Source organism: Gobius niger, assembly GCF_951799975.1.
Source record: "Gobius niger genome assembly, chromosome: 19".
NCBI classification, from domain to species: domain Eukaryota; kingdom Metazoa; phylum Chordata; class Actinopteri; order Gobiiformes; family Gobiidae; genus Gobius; species Gobius niger.
The window spans coordinates 10,063,746-10,081,290 of NC_136870.1; the positions used below are offsets into that span (position 1 = coordinate 10,063,746).

At 44.5% G+C, this 17,545-nt stretch overlaps 2 protein-coding genes across 5 annotated transcripts; one reads left to right on the forward strand and one right to left on the reverse strand.

Moving 5' to 3' along the window:
* Positions 1-1,304: 1,304 nt before the first annotated feature.
* Positions 1,305-10,209, forward strand: tecpr1a (tectonin beta-propeller repeat containing 1a). Its single transcript, XM_079577528.1, has 24 exons — positions 1,305-1,451; positions 2,228-2,460; positions 2,860-3,042; positions 3,119-3,241; positions 3,316-3,435; positions 4,000-4,174; positions 4,248-4,348; positions 4,419-4,520; positions 4,594-4,742; positions 4,898-5,463; positions 5,634-5,779; positions 5,860-6,015; positions 6,458-6,607; positions 6,686-6,843; positions 6,917-7,147; positions 7,375-7,471; positions 7,564-7,643; positions 7,903-7,959; positions 8,035-8,209; positions 8,406-8,541; positions 8,639-8,731; positions 8,810-8,916; positions 8,999-9,118; positions 9,222-10,209. Exons 2-24 carry the CDS (start codon positions 2,236-2,238, stop codon positions 9,369-9,371), a joined length of 3,600 nt encoding a protein of 1,199 aa, XP_079433654.1. The 5' UTR covers positions 1,305-1,451; positions 2,228-2,235; the 3' UTR covers positions 9,372-10,209.
* Positions 10,210-10,266: 57 nt separating this feature from the next.
* Positions 10,267-17,530, reverse strand: bhlha15 (basic helix-loop-helix family, member a15). 4 transcript variants are annotated; one of them, XM_079577532.1, is made up of 7 exons: positions 17,360-17,528; positions 17,161-17,260; positions 15,627-16,215; positions 14,922-14,988; positions 14,523-14,727; positions 12,232-12,470; positions 10,267-11,305 (listed from the first exon to the last, which is right to left on the reverse strand). In XM_079577532.1, the coding sequence occupies exon 7, from the start codon at positions 11,269-11,271 to the stop codon at positions 10,720-10,722; it is 552 nt and encodes a 183-aa protein (XP_079433658.1). In that variant the 5' UTR covers positions 11,272-11,305; positions 12,232-12,470; positions 14,523-14,727; positions 14,922-14,988; positions 15,627-16,215; positions 17,161-17,260; positions 17,360-17,528; the 3' UTR covers positions 10,267-10,719. The 4 variants fall into 4 exon arrangements, with proteins under 4 accessions (XP_079433658.1, XP_079433656.1, XP_079433657.1 ...); XM_079577530.1 differs by lacking the exon at positions 10,267-11,305 and having other exon boundaries at positions 12,236-12,470; positions 17,360-17,529; XM_079577531.1 differs by lacking the exons at positions 10,267-11,305; positions 12,232-12,470 and having other exon boundaries at positions 13,999-14,727; positions 15,627-16,084; positions 16,163-16,215; positions 17,360-17,530.
* Positions 17,531-17,545: the final 15 nt, after the last annotated feature.

The window sequence follows — 17,545 nt, forward strand, 5'->3', positions numbered from 1 at the left end:
ATAGAATTGTATGACCCAGAACAAAATGCTTTTTTGTGAAGTAGAGATGACTCGCCTGCACAGTCGTCCCCACGACTATATCCACAAGATCAACACTTGATTCAGGCTCATATTTGTTTCACTGTAGTGGTTTGCAAAAATAGTAATCAAGTCTTCACACTTTGTTTTAGTTTCCATTTATTTTTATTTTCAAATAAAACATCATTATGTCATGTGACCAAAGTAATAACTTCTTACACTTGTATTGTGCTTTACAAGCCTGTGTCACAAGTTTCTCAAAGTACTGTCGTCATTATTCATTCTCTCCACACTCTGTGGTGATAAGCTTCATTTACCACGTGGCTATAATGTGTTTATATTCTGATCTCTTATGTAAGTGCCCTCTGCTGGACACCTGTGGAATTATTTTTTATTTATTCAAATTGCCCCCTAGTGGCTGGAATGAGTAAACTGGTTATTTGGTTAAAATATCCTAACTCCGCACAGGAATGGGCTAGAGACTTCCTTTTTTTTTTTTTACATACTCAGGGATTTGTGCTCTACAAATCGGGGGCCGGATTAAATCATCTCGCGGGCCGGATTTGGCCTTACTCAGAGCCACCTTAACCAATGGGCTAGCAGGGGCTGGAGCCCAGGGGCCTACCATAGTCATGGGCCTATCAGAATTAAGGGGGAAAAAAGGAAAAGGTGATTTGTTGATTTTCATAACTAACCATATGTGATGATTGTGCTAAGCTCCTATGTGTGTACCTGGAGTAGAGGGATACATGTAGGAGTACCAGGGTTAGGGGTTTTGTGGGACTTAGGGTTAGGGTTATAGGCTAGCATTAGGGTTAGGGTTTGCGCTGAGGGGGGGTGGGGGCCTACAATTCTGTTTAAGCCCCGGGGCCTATGGGTACATTAAGGTGGGCCTGGCCTTACTTGAGTGAAAGAGTAAAAGCGTTCCAAATTAATCAATACACTTAAACTGTTTGGCTTTTCTTTATTCAAGTACTAGTAATTTTTGGAACACTTTAAAATTAAAAAAAACAACCTATACAACATGTAGGCTACTATTTTGTTATAAAGTAGCGTTACTAATTGAGTAACCATGACCTCAGCCCTATTAGGTGATCTCTCTTCAGTCTCCAACTTTCCAAACCAATCAATAACTTCATACCGATATCGCTCACCAAGAGCAAGAGAAATACTCGACTGACACATGAACCTTCAGCGCCCTCTGGAGGACACCGGCGGCAGCTGCACCTGCCTTGGCCCTGCTCGCACGCACCAATGAGATTTAAGCGTGGCCCAGTCACTTCCTGTTTTAGACTGCGTATCTGTGATGTGAGAGTCGGAGGGTATCCCCACATTCATATTTCTCCAGCTGCTCATTCATCCTCGCTGCAGATGGATCCCCAGTGAAATCCAAGCGGAATCTGCTCGTCCCGGTTTCTGGACGGAAACACAAGGTTAGTTTAGGCTGATTTACTCTGTTGTCTATTTCTAGAAAGCTAAGCCCGGTAAGCCTACACCAAAAGCAAGCTAAGGGCTGTCGCTAAACATGGTTATATTATAATAGCGCTATGTTCATATCTCTTCACTACTTTTCTACTGACAGCTAATATAATGCTTTCCTCCAGTAGCCTACGATCCAACTGTGGAGATCCCGTGTGTTGTTACATTGTAATAAACCGTGTCTTGTCTGTATCATTTTGGCAACATGTCATGATCAATGTAGCGTTATGTCTTCGATTGCGACAATGTGATTGCTTTTCAAAAGAGCGTCCCAAAATACCCAGATTACAATATGCTGGTGGTGCTTCCTGCTGAGCGCTCTGTAGTGACAGAGGATACGCCTGTTCGCAGCAGCATCTCTGCAAATTACGCAGTGTTGTCAAATAAAGAGCATCAGCAGCAGCAGCAGCACCCACGCACCAATGGCCTACAGCAGATCCTCCTCGATGCCACTCCAGTGTGACCAATGAAATGAGAAGCGCGCACGTCTTTTGGCTCCTGCAAATGAGTTAAAACTGACTCAAGCCCCAGTGTTATGTAAACACAAAAACAGTGCCATGCAGTGAGTTTATGGACCGCTGCCATTCAAACACACGTGACCTGATGCAGCTTGTGTTGAAGGCACCTGATTCGGTTATAGACTTACATATTGATTGATGCTGCACTGGTTTGGACTAAGTTGTCTCCTGTTTGAACTGACCACCCTACTCCCCTCCTCCTCTTCTTCCAGGTGCGGCCATGCCCATCTCTCTACTATGGGCCGTGGATGTGCATGGGCGCGTGTACAGCCTGTCCACTGCCGGGCAGCAGTGGGACCAGTGCCGCGATGCCCACATGGAGTTCAAACGGGTCACAGCAGCTCAGCAGTGCTGCTGGGGCATCGCCTGTGACAATAACATCTATCTGAACGTCCATGCATCGGACCTGCCTGTCCGCTACCAGGAGGAGACCTACGAAAACCAAGTGTGTGCTCATTTTGTGAAGTTTTATCCATGGGTCAAATAGGAGGACTGCTGCCATGACAATTAAGGAATTAATGCCCTCAAAATGCTGCCCCTGACATGACGGAAACCCATCCATGTCAAACAATTGTACTTCCAACATAATGAAAACAACAATGACCTTAGATCATATTTGTAGTTCCCCTTTTTATGTATTGTTTTGTGTCATGCAGCGGGACTTCCTGTCTCTCTTACCCCTTCTTCTCAGGACATGTCAGCATAATTCAGTAGACTCTTTGGCCTATATAACTTGATTAGATTCACAGTTTTTGAAGAGAAGTCTATACATTTCTAGTCTGTCCTCCACCTCAATATGAAGCTCTTTACAATGTTAACAATTTGCCCCCGATTATCTCGGCAGAGGTGGAACCCGGTGGACGGCTTTTCGGAGCGCCTGTTGCCGAGTGACCGCTGGCAGTGGAGTGACGTGAGCGGCCTGCAGCACCAGCCCCGGGACGGTTTCCAGCTCCCCTCCGGCAGCTGGGAGTGGGAGGGGGACTGGTTCGTGGATGAGAACTTTGAGGGGGAGCCCACGGAAAGAGAGGTTTGTGTATTCAATAATATCACAATCATATACAGCGTTGGATTACATTTTCTGAGACTGAGTTGTGTGTATGCAGGGGTGGACATACGCCATTGACTTTCCTGCCTTCTACACAAAAGACAAGAAGTGGAAATCTTGTGTCCGTCGAAGGCGCTGGCTTCGCTACAGACTATACAAAGCCATGGACACGTGGGCTAAGGTAGACTTTGAATTTGATTATATCAAATGCATGCTCTTTTGTCTTTACCTGACGCTGTGTCTGTATCCGGGTAGATTCCGTCGCAGCAGACGACCTTACCAGACCCGTTCAGTGACATCAGCTGTGGAGGCTGGGAGATCAGCGAGGAGCCGCGGGGACGCCTGTCACTGTGGGCTGTGTCACTGCAGGGCAAGGTGCAACGCATTCATAAAGCTATTTAAAATGTCCAGAGCTATTTGGCTTAGCATGTAGGCTGCCGTGAGGTTTACTCTACTGTTTTTACTATAATGGTTAGACTTACCTTGTTATATAGTGTAGGTCAGTGGTTCTCAACTGACGTGGCACTGTGACCCAAATAAAATGTATATATGTCCCTACAAATTATTGTTGAATTAGTGTTAAATGAGACTCAAAAGCTGAAATCATGATAAAAACAACCCAATAACTGTCATTTTAATGGACTGGTAGTGTTAACAATATTTTTTTAGTTGATAAATATTGAAAGAAAGGTTACCTGGGATAGGGGGTCAATACCCACTGAAAGGGTTCTGCCATCCTCTTTTGAGTCCCGACCCATCAGTTGAGAACCACTGGCGTATATAGCCTAGTTTATATTACTGCTGTTATTGCATTGTACAGTGGCACAGAAAGTATACATTTTAGATTTTACATATGGAATGAGCCCAACAATCCTCATAGATTTGATCTGCTTTTGTTCTGCTCTCTCTTTCGTCATATTCACCCATGCGTGTGTCTAGGTGTGGTTCAGAGAGGGGATCTGCCACCACAACCCTGAAGGCTGGAGCTGGGAGGAGGTGCAGCTCCCTGGGGAGGTGGTCCAGATCAGCTGTGGCCCAGGGGACCTGGTGTGGGCTGTGCTGTGGGAGGGTCAGTTCATTGTGAGGGAGGGCGTTGGGCGCGACTGTCCTAAAGGTATGTGCTCTGTTGGATCAGGGTGGAAAAGTTCATGTGTAATTGTGTTATTACCATCTAGATCTTTTTATAGGTACATCCTGGGCTGTTGTGGACTCTCCCAGTCCAGAGGTGGGGGCCATACATGTGGCTGTGGGAGTCAGTGTTGTGTGGGCCATTACTAAAGACAATAAGGTAAAGAAAACCTCAGCGCTGCATTTGTAGCACTTTGTTTTAGAACTCAATGTTATTGAAACTGTTAAAGGTCTGGTTCAGGCGTGGAGTGAACTCCCATAATCCCTGTGGCTCTGGCTGGATCAGCATGGTTGGAGAAATGTTGATGATCAATGTTGGGCTCAATGATCAGGTTAATAATTATATACAGAAGTCATTATGGTGATACATGGTTTTAGTCTAAGCACAGCTGCGGTTGTTGACAGGTGTGGGCCATCAGCTCTGAAGAACGGGCGGTCTACTTCAGACAGGGCGTCACTCCCAGTGAACTGAGCGGGAAAACCTGGAAGACCATCAGTGTTCCCCGAGAAGGCGAGCGCTCCCACTCCAGTGCTAGTGCCGGCAGCATGCATAGGTACATGTCTGTAACCCAGTTAGAGAGAGACAAATTGCTGCCATGTCAAAGCTGCTCCATAAAGGCTTTACTAATTTAATTTAGTGTGCACTTTCAGAGCACAGAGCAGCTCCTGTCTGTGCTCTGGCCCTAACAGGCGTCTCTGTGTCCCTCAGTGCTGGATGTTACTTCAGTGGAGAAGTGCGTGCTCCATCCGTTGCAAGTGAAGCAGAGTCCGACGTAGACCGGGGTTTTACTGATGGACCTGGTCTCGTCTGCTCAGCCGCCCCAGACCCAACACACCCCTCTGAGCTAGCCGCAGACACCCCCAAACCTCGCATCCCAAAAGTCACCAGCGACAGCTTCATCTCTGAGCTAGTGTCAGACCGAGAGCCAAGAGAGAGCCACCCTCCTCCTGCGCCTGTCCTGGAGGAGGAGCTGGTCCCAGATGAAGTGCCTCTGTCGGAGGTGGCTCTGTCTCCCATTCAGCCTGGAGGGGCCCAGGGCTCTCAGTGGAGCAACGTGGACCTGGAGGCGGGACAGAGCCAGCAGATACAGTGCACACTGGTGCCCGAATGCACAGACACCTCCAGTCTGTCTTCAGTGGTTACTTACACTCTGGCCATGGAGGACCCAGACACCCACGATGATCACCCACTGTGGGCCTGGGTCAGTGCTGGCGCCTGTAATGTGGACTGTCACTCCCAGCTCAACTGGTTCAACTGCTCTTTGAACACTTCATGTGAGTGCAACCAGACAGCAAGACTTTTGTAACTAAAACAACTATTACTCACCAAGTGTTTTATTATGTTACAAACTAAATATATCTGCATGTGTTTCTCTTTCAGTTAATGAAAAGCACACGACTGCATAGTTAACTGACCTATACTTTCTTGAACTTTACTTTCTCAGCTTTGGCTCAGTCGGTGCAGTCCATGAGTCTGTCTGTGAGTCCCGCTCAGACCGCGGCCTGGCGGAAGCAGATCTTTGAGCAACTTAACGAGAGGACAAAGAGAGAGATGGATAACTTCAGGCATTATGAACAGGCGGTCGAACAGGTCGGATGTGATGCATCTAAATTGCGATGGTTTTTATGAACATGTAAATTAATCTGTGTTTTCTGTGTTTGTGATAACAGTCTGTGTGGGTGAAAAAAGGGACCATGCAGTGGTGGAGAGACTGGAAACCTTACAAGTGGATCGATGTTCAGTTTGCCTTAGAGCAGTTCTCTGGACCAGACGGCAATAAGGATGGCATCCTCTTTATTTACTACAACTTTTATGAAGAAAAGAAGGTGATAGAAAAAGTTTGATTTGCTACTTTGTTAATTATTTCTTAGTTAGTTTGATTAATCATGAAACAAACAAACAAAAACCTGTAAGTGAAAGGCAGGGGCTGGTACTCACTCATGGCCCTTATGTTGTAGAGATGTAGTTCTCAAATTGTGGTACTTCTTCAGATGCTATTCATTGATTTTTAAGTATAGATGATTTCAATTATACTTTGCTTCAGTCTATTTTGGTGTCTTTTTAGTCCTTATTGTATTTCCTGGTGGTACCTGGAAAGTGGAGTATTTTATGAGGTAGCACTTGGTGAGAAAGCTTCCCGGCGGCAACACTTCTGTGCCCATTTCCAATAAGAAAGTGAAATGATGAGCAGCACAAGTCTCAAATAGAATTACATTTGGTCTGGAGAGTCAATGTTGTCAATCATTTTCCCGATGATATTCTCTCCAGTACCTACACGCCTTTATCAACGAGGTGACCATCCTGGTACCTGTGCTCAATGACTCCAAGCACACATTTGCCGTCTACACCCCTGAAAGAACCAAACAGAGGTGGCCGATCAGACTGAACGCTGCAACAGAGCTCGAGATGCACGACTGGGTAAGCCCCCTCATTTTAGTATCCATCCGCCCTTTACCTGTCCATTCCTTGAGGTTGCGCCTTCCCTTGCCTCTCCAGCTGGCCCTGCTGAGTGTGTCGTGCTGCGACTCCAGAGGGATCCATGGTCCTCCGTCAAAGCAGGCCATCTGGTCGATCACTTGTAAAGGAGACATCTTCGTGAGTGAACCGTCTCCTGCGCTGGAGGCCACGCCGTACCCCACACCCTGTGATCAGATGTAAGGCTTTAAAAGGAAATGAAAGAAATACAGTTAATTCTACCCTGGCCTGAACAAAAACATGTGCGTGCAGGTTCTGGCGGCAGGTCGGTGGTCATTTGCGGATCGTGGAGTGTAACAGTGTCGGGATCGTGTGGGGCATCGGCTACGATCACACAGCGTGGGCCTACACGGGAGGATACGGAGGGGGCTTCCTTCAGGGGTTAGCCAGCAGCACAGACAATATCTACACCCAGACCGACGTGAAGAGCGTCTACATTTATGAAAACCAGAGGTGGAACCCTGTCACCGGCTACACCAGCAGGTCCGTGTATTTATTGAGAATATAACGTACTACCGTCTTTGGCCCCGTCTTTCAGCAGGTTATTACAAGTCTCTGCAAGTCCGTTTTGTTGTGACTGAACAACAAGTTTCAAGTAGAAGAGCAGAAGATTTTGTTTCTTTACTTTCACGTCTGGACTTGATTTGATAACCGAGCAGGTTTTTGCTTTTGGTTCTTTCAACTTTATTTATTTTTTGGGTATGTTTCAGAGGTTTACCGACAGACCGCTACATGTGGAGTGATGCATCAGGACTTCACGAGTGCACCAAAACCAACAGCAAACCTCCCTCTCCTCAGTGGACATGGGTAAACAGCACGTGCCTTTCAACATACTATCTATTATATGCTAGTGTTTGTATATCTTTCTGACTTATTAACTTAATTTCTTACATCATTAGGTATCAGACTGGGCCATTGACTACAGTGTCTCAGGGGGGACGGACAAAGAGGGTTGGCAGTTTGCAGCCGATTTTCCAGCGTAAGAGCCATGTTACGTTAATAAGTCGTTTTTCATGTTATGAATTTTCTCAGAAAATTATCCTTTCATTTCTTTTTTTGGGGACATCATGAACAAGTCATACCCCTATTTATTCAAGTGAATAGTGAATGACAGTGAATGACTTTTTTATTTTAATTTTGCTGTATATTTTAAACCATTTAGAAAGTAATTTATAGATACAGAGCCAAACATTGACTGCTTCACTTCTGTCTTCCTTATTTTCCTACTCGACATTTAGGTCTTATCATGGCTATAAAACGATTAAGGACTTTGTGCGGCGTAGGCGGTGGGCCAGGTACAATTATGAACCAACTTTGGCCTAATTGCTGTCATTAGAAACTTTACATTGGCCTAATTACTGTGATTGCAGGAAGTGTAAACTGACCACCACAGGCCCCTGGCAGGAGATCCCTCCCATCGCACTGAGCGATGTATCCGTCCTGCCCTGTGCGGCGCAGAACAGTGTGGAGGTGGTCCCTCTGTGGGCCATCAGCAACAAGGGCGACGTGCTGTGTCGGCTGGGCGTCACTGCACTGACTCCCGCGGTAGGACTCTTCATACTCTTCAGCCATCATCAGAATAATGTCAGCTTATCAAAGGCATGATGGCGTTTTAGAATGAAACATTTAGGATGACAAAATAACACAGGAATACATATAAATACTTCCTCAACCTAATATGGGAATTCCAATGTTCTATAATGAAGTACAAGGTAACTAGCATTACTTATTGTTATTGTAGGGGTCCTCGTGGCTTCATGTTGGAACAGATCAGCCTTTTAAGTCTGTTTCCATTGGAGCAGTCAGTCAAGTTTGGGCTATCGCAAAGGATGGCTCTGCCTTCTACAGGGGAGCTGTGTCTTCAGATAACCCAGCAGGTAAATGGAGATTAAAGATCAACATGAATATACTTTATTCTTTGATTGACGAAAGACATGAGTCTGGAGCTATACTAAATAATGTCGCCCTCTGCAGGTGACAGCTGGTACCACATCCCTTCCCCAGCCAAGCAGAAGCTCAAGCAAGTGTCTGTGGGCAGAACATCGGTCTATGCTGTGGATGAAAATGGTAATGAGCTATTGGCCATGCAAACAGTTTAAAATTCATATAACATGGACAGTAAAGACATGTATCTTTGTAAATAAGGTAACCTGTGGTACAGACAGGGTGTGGCACCTAGCTATCCTCAAGGCTCTTTTTGGGAACACATCTCCAATAATGTGCGCAAAGTCAATGTTGGACCCTTGGACCAGGTCTGCAAAACTTTCTATTTAGATCTAATGATTTAGGATGTTTTTTCAGATAACTTTCTAACCCAGATATTTTTTGTCTTAGGTTTGGATCATAGCAGACAAGGTCCAGGGCAGTCATGGTCTGAGCTGCGGGACAGTGTGCCATCGTCTCGGGGTACAGCCAACGGAGCCCAAGGGTCACACTTGGGACTATGGCATTGGGGTAAGGCAATAAAAGCACTGACCTTTAATGTCATTAAGATTATTAACATTTAGATGGACATTAGTAAACTGATCTGGTGGATCATCCTTTGTGATCTTCATAGGGAGGATGGGACCACATCACAGTCAGAGGAAATACAATGGATCCGCCTCGCTTTCGTCTTCCACCTTTAACCAACACTTTGTTCTCAGCCAATCAGAGCCCAGGACCAGTCAGGAGCACAGAGGTCAATGGAAATGCAGTGAGCTGTTAAACATGCCACAAGCGTCTGTCTTTGTCACTGTTGTCTGGAGACGTCTCCATAACTCATCCAACTGTGTTCCTCCTTTCACCTCTCTACTTACTGTGTACTTCTTTGTTATTTCTTATTTTTATCATCACAATGTGATGCCCCTGCTGGATTGTGCGTGGCATCTGACCACATCATTTGTTTTATATAATTTTATAAATGTACTTATTTATTTATCTACATTACTGTGTAAGCAGGTAGCATAATAATGCAGGCAAAAAGCAACAATGTTAAGAAGTTTCTGAGCCTCTTGAAACTTTGAGAACGGCAGCTCAGTTATTGTTTCCTTTAGTTGACCATGTCATGTTTGGGTTCAGTGTGAGTCACTGTCCTGCTGAAAGTCCGCTATGGGTCAATATTGAGGAAAATCCCCTTGAACCACTTTTCAAAGAGACTAGGCGACAACCACTATGACCACTCGGATTAGCACAATTCAACAGGTCAAAATATGTTATTTTAAATGAATAACTGAAACTGCATTATGGGTATGTGCAATGATTAACTCAAAGAAAACTATAGGTAAATGAGGGAGTGCATGACGACTTGTTGGTTATACTAGATTCTACTTGTTTAAATAAGATCACAGATATTTTTGCTACAGAGGCTATTGATCATGGGACTTGACACTACATTATTACATAAAATGCCAGGTAGAGCTAACACAAGGAAGCTAAATTTTAAAATGATACCAACTGTAAATACTGCAAATGTACAGGGTATGAACTTCTGTGATAACATGGTTCCTGTAACACTGTAACGGTAAAAGTATGGATTCAGTTTCAAGTGTTGTGCACAGTAACATGAGCTGTTGACAATAAATAATGTTTTATTCAAACAGATTCCTCAAATGGGATTCCTCTTTTAAAATATACATAAAAAATATCGATGCGAAAGTGTGAATAGTTAGAAATAAGCAGGTTTGCTGAAAATAACGATAACTTGGCACATTACAGTTTCAGTAGTTTGAGTTCTTGTAGTGCACACATTTCCTTCCAAAATGAAACAGTGATGTCTCGAGGGTATCCGCAGCAGGTTTCGCAACTGAACACACAGATGACAGAGAAAAAAGTAAAGAGTTCACAGCATTAATGTAAAACCAACAGCGGGACCGAATCGTTGGCGTTATCCTTCATCCGTTAGCATGGTGCTGTCTCGGGGTCTGCCTGCTCTGTCTGTTTGGTCCTCATGGTATTCCCGCTGGAGAGTTTTTGGTCAAAAGCAGCAACCAGATATCGGTGGGCAAAACATCACGACGCACCGCTCACCCCATCCAGCCTGGGTTGCCCATCCCTGTCCAGTCTGAGAGGCCATGTTAGCTGCCCTTGCTGAGGTTGTCCTGTATTTGTGTGAGGTACTGGGTGAGATCCTGCTCCCCCTCTTCCTCAAGGTGCTGCTGGTAGCACTGCAGCAGCTTGGCAGCGCTGACCTCCGACTGGGCCGCACTGTTGGGCGAGCAAGCCGCCGACATGTCCAGGATGATTGTGGTCAGGGCCTTGATGTAGTTCTTGGCCAGTGTGAGGGTCTCGATTTTGGAAAGCTTCTTGTCCATCTTCACGTGCGGGATGGCCTCGCGCAGGGCCTGGAAGGCATTGTTGAGCTTGTGCATGCGCTGGCGTTCCCTCTCGTTGCTCTCCAGCCGCCGGATGCTGCGTTCCTTGGAGCTGGTGCCGTGGTTTCTCCTCCGCCTGCCGCCTCCTCCCGCTTTCCCACGTTTGGGACCGCCGCTTCTCAGTGAGCCTCTCCATGAGTCCTCGGAGCCCTCTGGTTCACTGGAGATAGGCTCTGCCTCTGTGTCCACCTCCAGCTCAGGCTCCTGGTCGGACCAAGACCTGGATGGCCTCCCTGCTTTTGCTCTGGACTTCATCTTGGCGCTTGGCTGAGATGATACTTCCACGAACCTGAAGCAAAAGATTCAGACTTCAGATTTTCTGATTCTCATAACAATAAAAAATCTGCACAGGTTTATGAGTTACATGTTACAACGATTGAGAGCAATAGAACGGGTCAGCCATTGTTGTATAGCAGTGGCTCCCAAAACTGTCTACAGCTAGAACCCCCTTGTAGAATATTTGACAATCAAGGTACAAAAAACGGCAGTAAAATAAACAAAAATGTGACTAATATATGTACTACAAACTAGGCATGAATCATGACCCTGAATATCACCAGAAGAAGCCCACGTAGCACCAGTAACACATATCATAGTTTGAGAACCACTGTTGCATTAGTCTGAATACTTGTGTTACTTTTGTATCAGACTGCAACACAATAGAACAGGAATAACAAGGTTTGAAAACTTCTGAATCCAGAGGAGGAAAAAATGTTCTCTCTCAAGCCCAAAAATAAGCTTGGGGTCTTCCAGCTCAAACAGACCTGCATCCTGGTGTATCTAATCAGCCTCTTGCAGTGTGAAAACTTCCATCATGTTGGTGGGTAATCTCTCCTCTTATCCACACACTCCTGAGATATGCCCATTTCAAGGTGACAAGAGCCTAAACCAAAACACATGCACTTTTTCCCCCACACTTTAAATTCAACTGAATGGGGGAAAATAATGTGAACACTTAAATGAATATAGTTATTTTCCGTTATCTAATTTGCATGTGAATGGGGGAAAAGGCAGACTGATAATAGCCAATCAGTCTTAAGTTATCTACCGTTAAACACTGTTTGCATATGACACTTTTCCATCATCATCCCGCCACAGTCGAAACTGATACAAAATAAACATGCAAAAGTCAAGTAAACACAGAAGCTCATAGTCAACTCTGCACAACACAGTGTAGGAACTAACAGCAGTTGGAGGAAAAGGGGGGGGAAGTACCTTTGCAACAAAAAGCGGTTTTCCTCTCCCGATGTAATCCAGTCAGATGTTCACATTAAGGCAGTTCCTTGGAAAAAACAGGATAACGCTGTTCCTCGTGTGGGGAGCTCTGAAAGCGCGGCTGTGACGACGCACGGGACGCACGCAGATAACTGTTGCGCTCGAGGCGCTACCTGCACACATCGAGGACCACGTCGCGCTCTTCAGCCAATCACAATGCGAGATCACACCGGATGCCCCTCCCACTTGCCAACAACCTACATGAGGTACATTCAGAAACTCCACCACAGGGCAAAACAATCTACATAATATTAGAGTCTTTAAAACGAATCGTGTAATAGGCTATACTTGACAGTGAAAGCTATAGGCTCTGCGGTAAAACAAATAAAAATAAAAAAATAGGTTTTGAGAGGCCTCTGCTGCCTGTCTATAACTATAGAACATTGTTCTACCCTACACACAGACTTCTAGCAACAACTCAACGTAACCCACAGTAAAACAGAACATTAGGATGCTATGCAACTAAAACTCATTCTAATTCTATTAAAAATAAAACTATAGTATGTAAATAAGTTATTTTTAAATGTGGCAGAGTGACCTGCACTGGGTCAACAGTCTGTTTGACCGGAGGCTCAGACAGAAGTGACAGTTGGAATCATAGCACAAAATGGGACTCAAGCGGCCATTTGCATGTTTGCACCATTTGCATACACTTACTCCATTGTTGGGTCAACCCTGCATTTCACATTAGAGCACTAAGTTACTTGCAAGCAAAAGGGGACTTTTAAGTTTTTATGACATAAACAAATATGTTAGTAACATGTGCATGTTATCCTAGTAACAAGAATACTGTTTTTGCAGTGGATTATCAAAATTAATTATTTGGAAACCTTATGTTAGGCAACCTAGCGGCATATCTGTGGAGACAAGCTAGTGATGTCCCGCTCCCTGCAAAGCTACGAGTCAGGTCTAAGCAGAGGCCAGTCCACATTGTTTTAGAGTTATTCTTCACCAAACACTTCATAAAACAAATGCTTGTACTTTAATCTATTTACTGGGTGAAATCTTGCGCAGTGTGGCTTCAATATACAGATTTTGAACAATGTTTGGGACGACTCCTGCTGAACCTCACCAGCAGAGTTGCAGGTGTGCGCTCCCAGCGACACTCGCTGCCAGGGGCCCGTCCTTGAACAGTGATGTGTGTGTGAACCACGAACGGCGCTGCCAGCTTTCCCCGTTCTCCTTAGCTCCACTGTATCTAATCAACCGAACCTCGCTGAAGCAGGCCGCAGGCAGTGGAAACATTATCTCTGACTGTGAGTTTGTTCAGTTTCTGCCTCTGCTGTCCCCGAGGCCCTACACTGTTGATTTAACCACAACTGGTGATAACTCCACAACTAATTCACCGCAGTAAGAGCTAAACAAGCCATATTAAACAACATCGGCATAAAAAACAAAAAACACAAACTTGAAATACGTTAATTTAATAGTCTGACAAATGCCTTGTAAAACACAACAGGATAACTCAAGTACGGTGAGTCCAGAAAGTATTCATACTCATCTATTTACTCCTGTTATAATGTTTTAAGCTCGTGTAAGATCTCCGCTGTGCAGGAGTTTTCCATAGTAGACATAAGTCATCGTCTATATATTCGATCGTGTTAATGATGAGGATATTTTGTCTCTCACCTCAAGAGGCTTCATCAGCAACTAATGATGTTCAATCAGCAGGCGGAATATATACACAAATGTATTGCTCAGACCACAAGGCTGCAAGCATTCATTTATTTACACATTTGGCAGACGTTTTGAGATTCCCTTCCTGACTATACACTTTACATTGAACTCATCTTGGGACAATCGCATCCAGTGGCTTGTGTGACCCTTTGTGGCCAGAGCATTCAGTAACATCCTGTTGCATCTTATTATGCCCTCACTAGTCTTACAACGCTGTGATGTGACGAACGGCCGGTGCTTTAAATCCATTTGGGTCAGAAAAAAAAAGAGGGGAGGGAGGTTCTGTTTAAAAGCCTGAGTCAGCATAAATGAGACGACGAGCTAGCAGGGAGGGCAAGTGCACTCTTTTCCATTATGCCAAGGCTGTTTGTCTGAGGGGAAAATAAGTGAGGACCTCATGGGCCATGGTGACGAGGAAGGTCGCAGATGCAATATATTTGGGGGGTAGGGCTATGTTAGCATGAAGCTTTCGACACAGTGGTAAAAGAAACCTTTCTTTTACGACCAATGAGAGCAAAACAGGTAAATGTACTTTAATAAATATTTCTGACTACTACCCACCTCTGAATGGTTTATCTCACACTTCAAGGTCTGATTCGTTAACATGTGTGAGGAACAGGCAGCTTTGGGACAGGACAAAACTTTTAGGCATGTTCATGGTCCAGTTGTGAGTTGGCAGAGGAGAGGTAGATTCGGGGTGACGGTGAGGCTGACAGTTCTTCTTCTCCAAGGCTAGAAAGTCGTCCTCCCACTCCAAGTCTGCAGCAAAAACAAACAAACACGTTAACGAAATGAAGTGCCAATAGCCTACAGTGTAACAACGGCTAACAAACATGATCAACGTTTGCTAACTGAGGTGTCCCCACCCTGAACACTGCCTCAGCTCGGAAGACTTGCACAGGATACAAATAGAAAAGAGAGCATTTGACTTTACTTAAGCAAATCCGTATTACCATTGTCGTTAAACAAGATCTCTGAGATGAGACTTGACTCGAGGCGCGGCTCTTCTGTAGGACTGTCCTGGGAACATTCAAACAATATTAATTCTAAAAACAAAATACAACCACATTACTCCAAACCAAATTACTCAAAAAACAAACTGAAAGCCACAGTGCGGAACATACCAGCGATACCACACATGTTCCTAATCTTCCACTAGACAATGACAATACTATCTGTAGAAACAGCAATATGTTAAAGGTGTCCCAGTGTATTCCAAATGTTTCTATATCTTGGGAAAGGGATCCAAATTGCAAAAAAGCAGCAAACCCAGGCACTCAAAACAAAAATGCACAGCACGAGGAAGTACATAGGCCTTTATTTAAATGGCCAAGCCAACATGTTTCGACCACCAGGTCTTCATCAGGGCTCAATATGAAGCTTAATATTAAGCCCTGATGAAGAGCAGGTGGTCGAGACACGTTGGCTAGTATTTTGGAATGTGTTTAAAATGTAGTATAAAAAATTTAAAAAAAGTATTTGGAAAATGACCATTTAAACCTCATGTTTGGCCGCCTGTGGAACTATGCTTATATTCTAGTCTTATCTAATGTCAAAATGTTGCACATTGTGGCTTCAAAGTACTCAGTTAACATGCTTCTACTGAACCAAAAGGTTTATTGTTAGATTGTTGCATCTCTTATCATTTCCCTTATTACCTTGTCATACAGAAAAACTAAGACATCATCAGCAAAGGACACGCTCTTCTTACGGTTTCTCCCAGACGTTTCCCCCGTACGTCCATCTTCCCAAATGTAGCTGTCAGTCTGCTCTTTACTGATCTCATCTCTCTGGCTTCGGTCGAGGTGATCCTTGTTGTTGGAAACATCAAACCTGTCTGGGTCTATGTCCTTAAAAACACCTTCTATATTATTGTTAGTGCATCGTCCAGTGACTTGAACAGGCCAGGAGTCCCGACAGTCCAAAGCATCGGGGAAAAGTTTTGTAAGGATGTTGTCATTGTAAAGTATTACAATCTGTTTGTTTGGGTTGCAGTTCAGCTTCTTCATGAAATAATTGACGTTGTCTGGGGTATTAGGTAAATCTGTCAATGGAGATCCAAAAGTATTTGTTGTTGATAAAGAAGTGTGAATTCTGCATGTGCACGAGTCCAAGGCTGGCAGAGGACACACTGATGATGGAGTACAAGTACGGCTTTCGCAGTCACAACGGTAGAAGAAAGATTGCAGCTCACTTTCACCAGGGGTCACGTGACTGTTGGACATCCACAGCTGAGCTCTGCCATCCCTGTGTGAATTCATGTCAGATAAAAAAACAAAAGGAGAGTTTTGAGTTCAAGTACATCTTCAATATTTTGTGTGACGCCCAGCCCCATACAGCCACAGCATCAATAATATTACTTTACAGAATAGTTCAAGCATGATAATATGACAGAAATAGAATGGTAACTATTACTATCCCCAACCCAAGTTATTACACTCTTAGTAACACTCTTACACTCTTATTTAACAAGAATAATCCTGCTAACATTGACAATCTCAAAATATCACAAAACAAAAAAGAAAAGTGAAACTTATTTTGCATGCGAGTCACAAGCAGCTCATTTGCAGCTGTTGTTTTCAGTTACGAGTGTGTCTGCCTGGTGTCTTTTTGCCTTTTACGATCGTGGAAGGGGACAAAAAGCACTGATCTTATGCTTCAATATCATATGTACTTCACTAATCTCTGATCAATCTATTATACGTGTTGTCTCAGACCTTCACAACTGAGCATGAAGACTGTAGATAATCCTACATTGGAAATAGCTCTTTTCAGCTATCTTTATCCCTTCAATGTTCATGCTGCCCTTTTCGAGGGCATCAAACCCCAGGACGCAGTAAATCTGATCATCAGTCTTTGTCCATGGGATAAAATCGTGCGCCATTTACTTGTTGGCCACTCGCTGCTGAGCTTGAATAAATATGGGGACCTGATCATCCAGGCAGACGATGACGCAATAGGAAACTTTTAACGCTCACAGGTAACCAGGCAACCGGTGGACGAGTGACTCAGGACAGGAAGAGAGCTGACTCACTGCCACTGTGACGTGAAGCCCGTCAGTGCACACGCACACAGCAGGGACATTGGATTTTTATAGTGTTAATCTGGAGGTACATTCACACTCCAGTGTGTAACAGGTGTACTGGCTGAGAAAACAAGACTGAAAAGCCCATTGAGCACTTTAAATTTTACCTTTTCTTTATCTCCTGATCATTGCACTTCCTCTTGGAAAGCCTCTCAAGACCTTCCAGTGAAATCGCCAAGCAAGCTCCACCCCTGAAGCGCTTAAATTCTGTCAACAACAAAAAACAAGCAAGAAACATGCACATTTCTGGCTGCATCACGGTGGTGCAAAATATGCTGCAACATGTCAGACAAGGACAACTCCTACCTTGCATTCTGGGAGACCAACGGCTTCAAAAGCATGGCCAGGCATCCGATATACTGAAAGTGCAATGCATAGAGAAGGGCATATACAACGCAGTAAAAAGAGAGAGGGGGGTGGGGGTGAGGATAGAGATGAAGGAAGAGGGAAGAGCGGAAGTGGTGAACGGGACGGAGAGCTCGCTTTACGGGG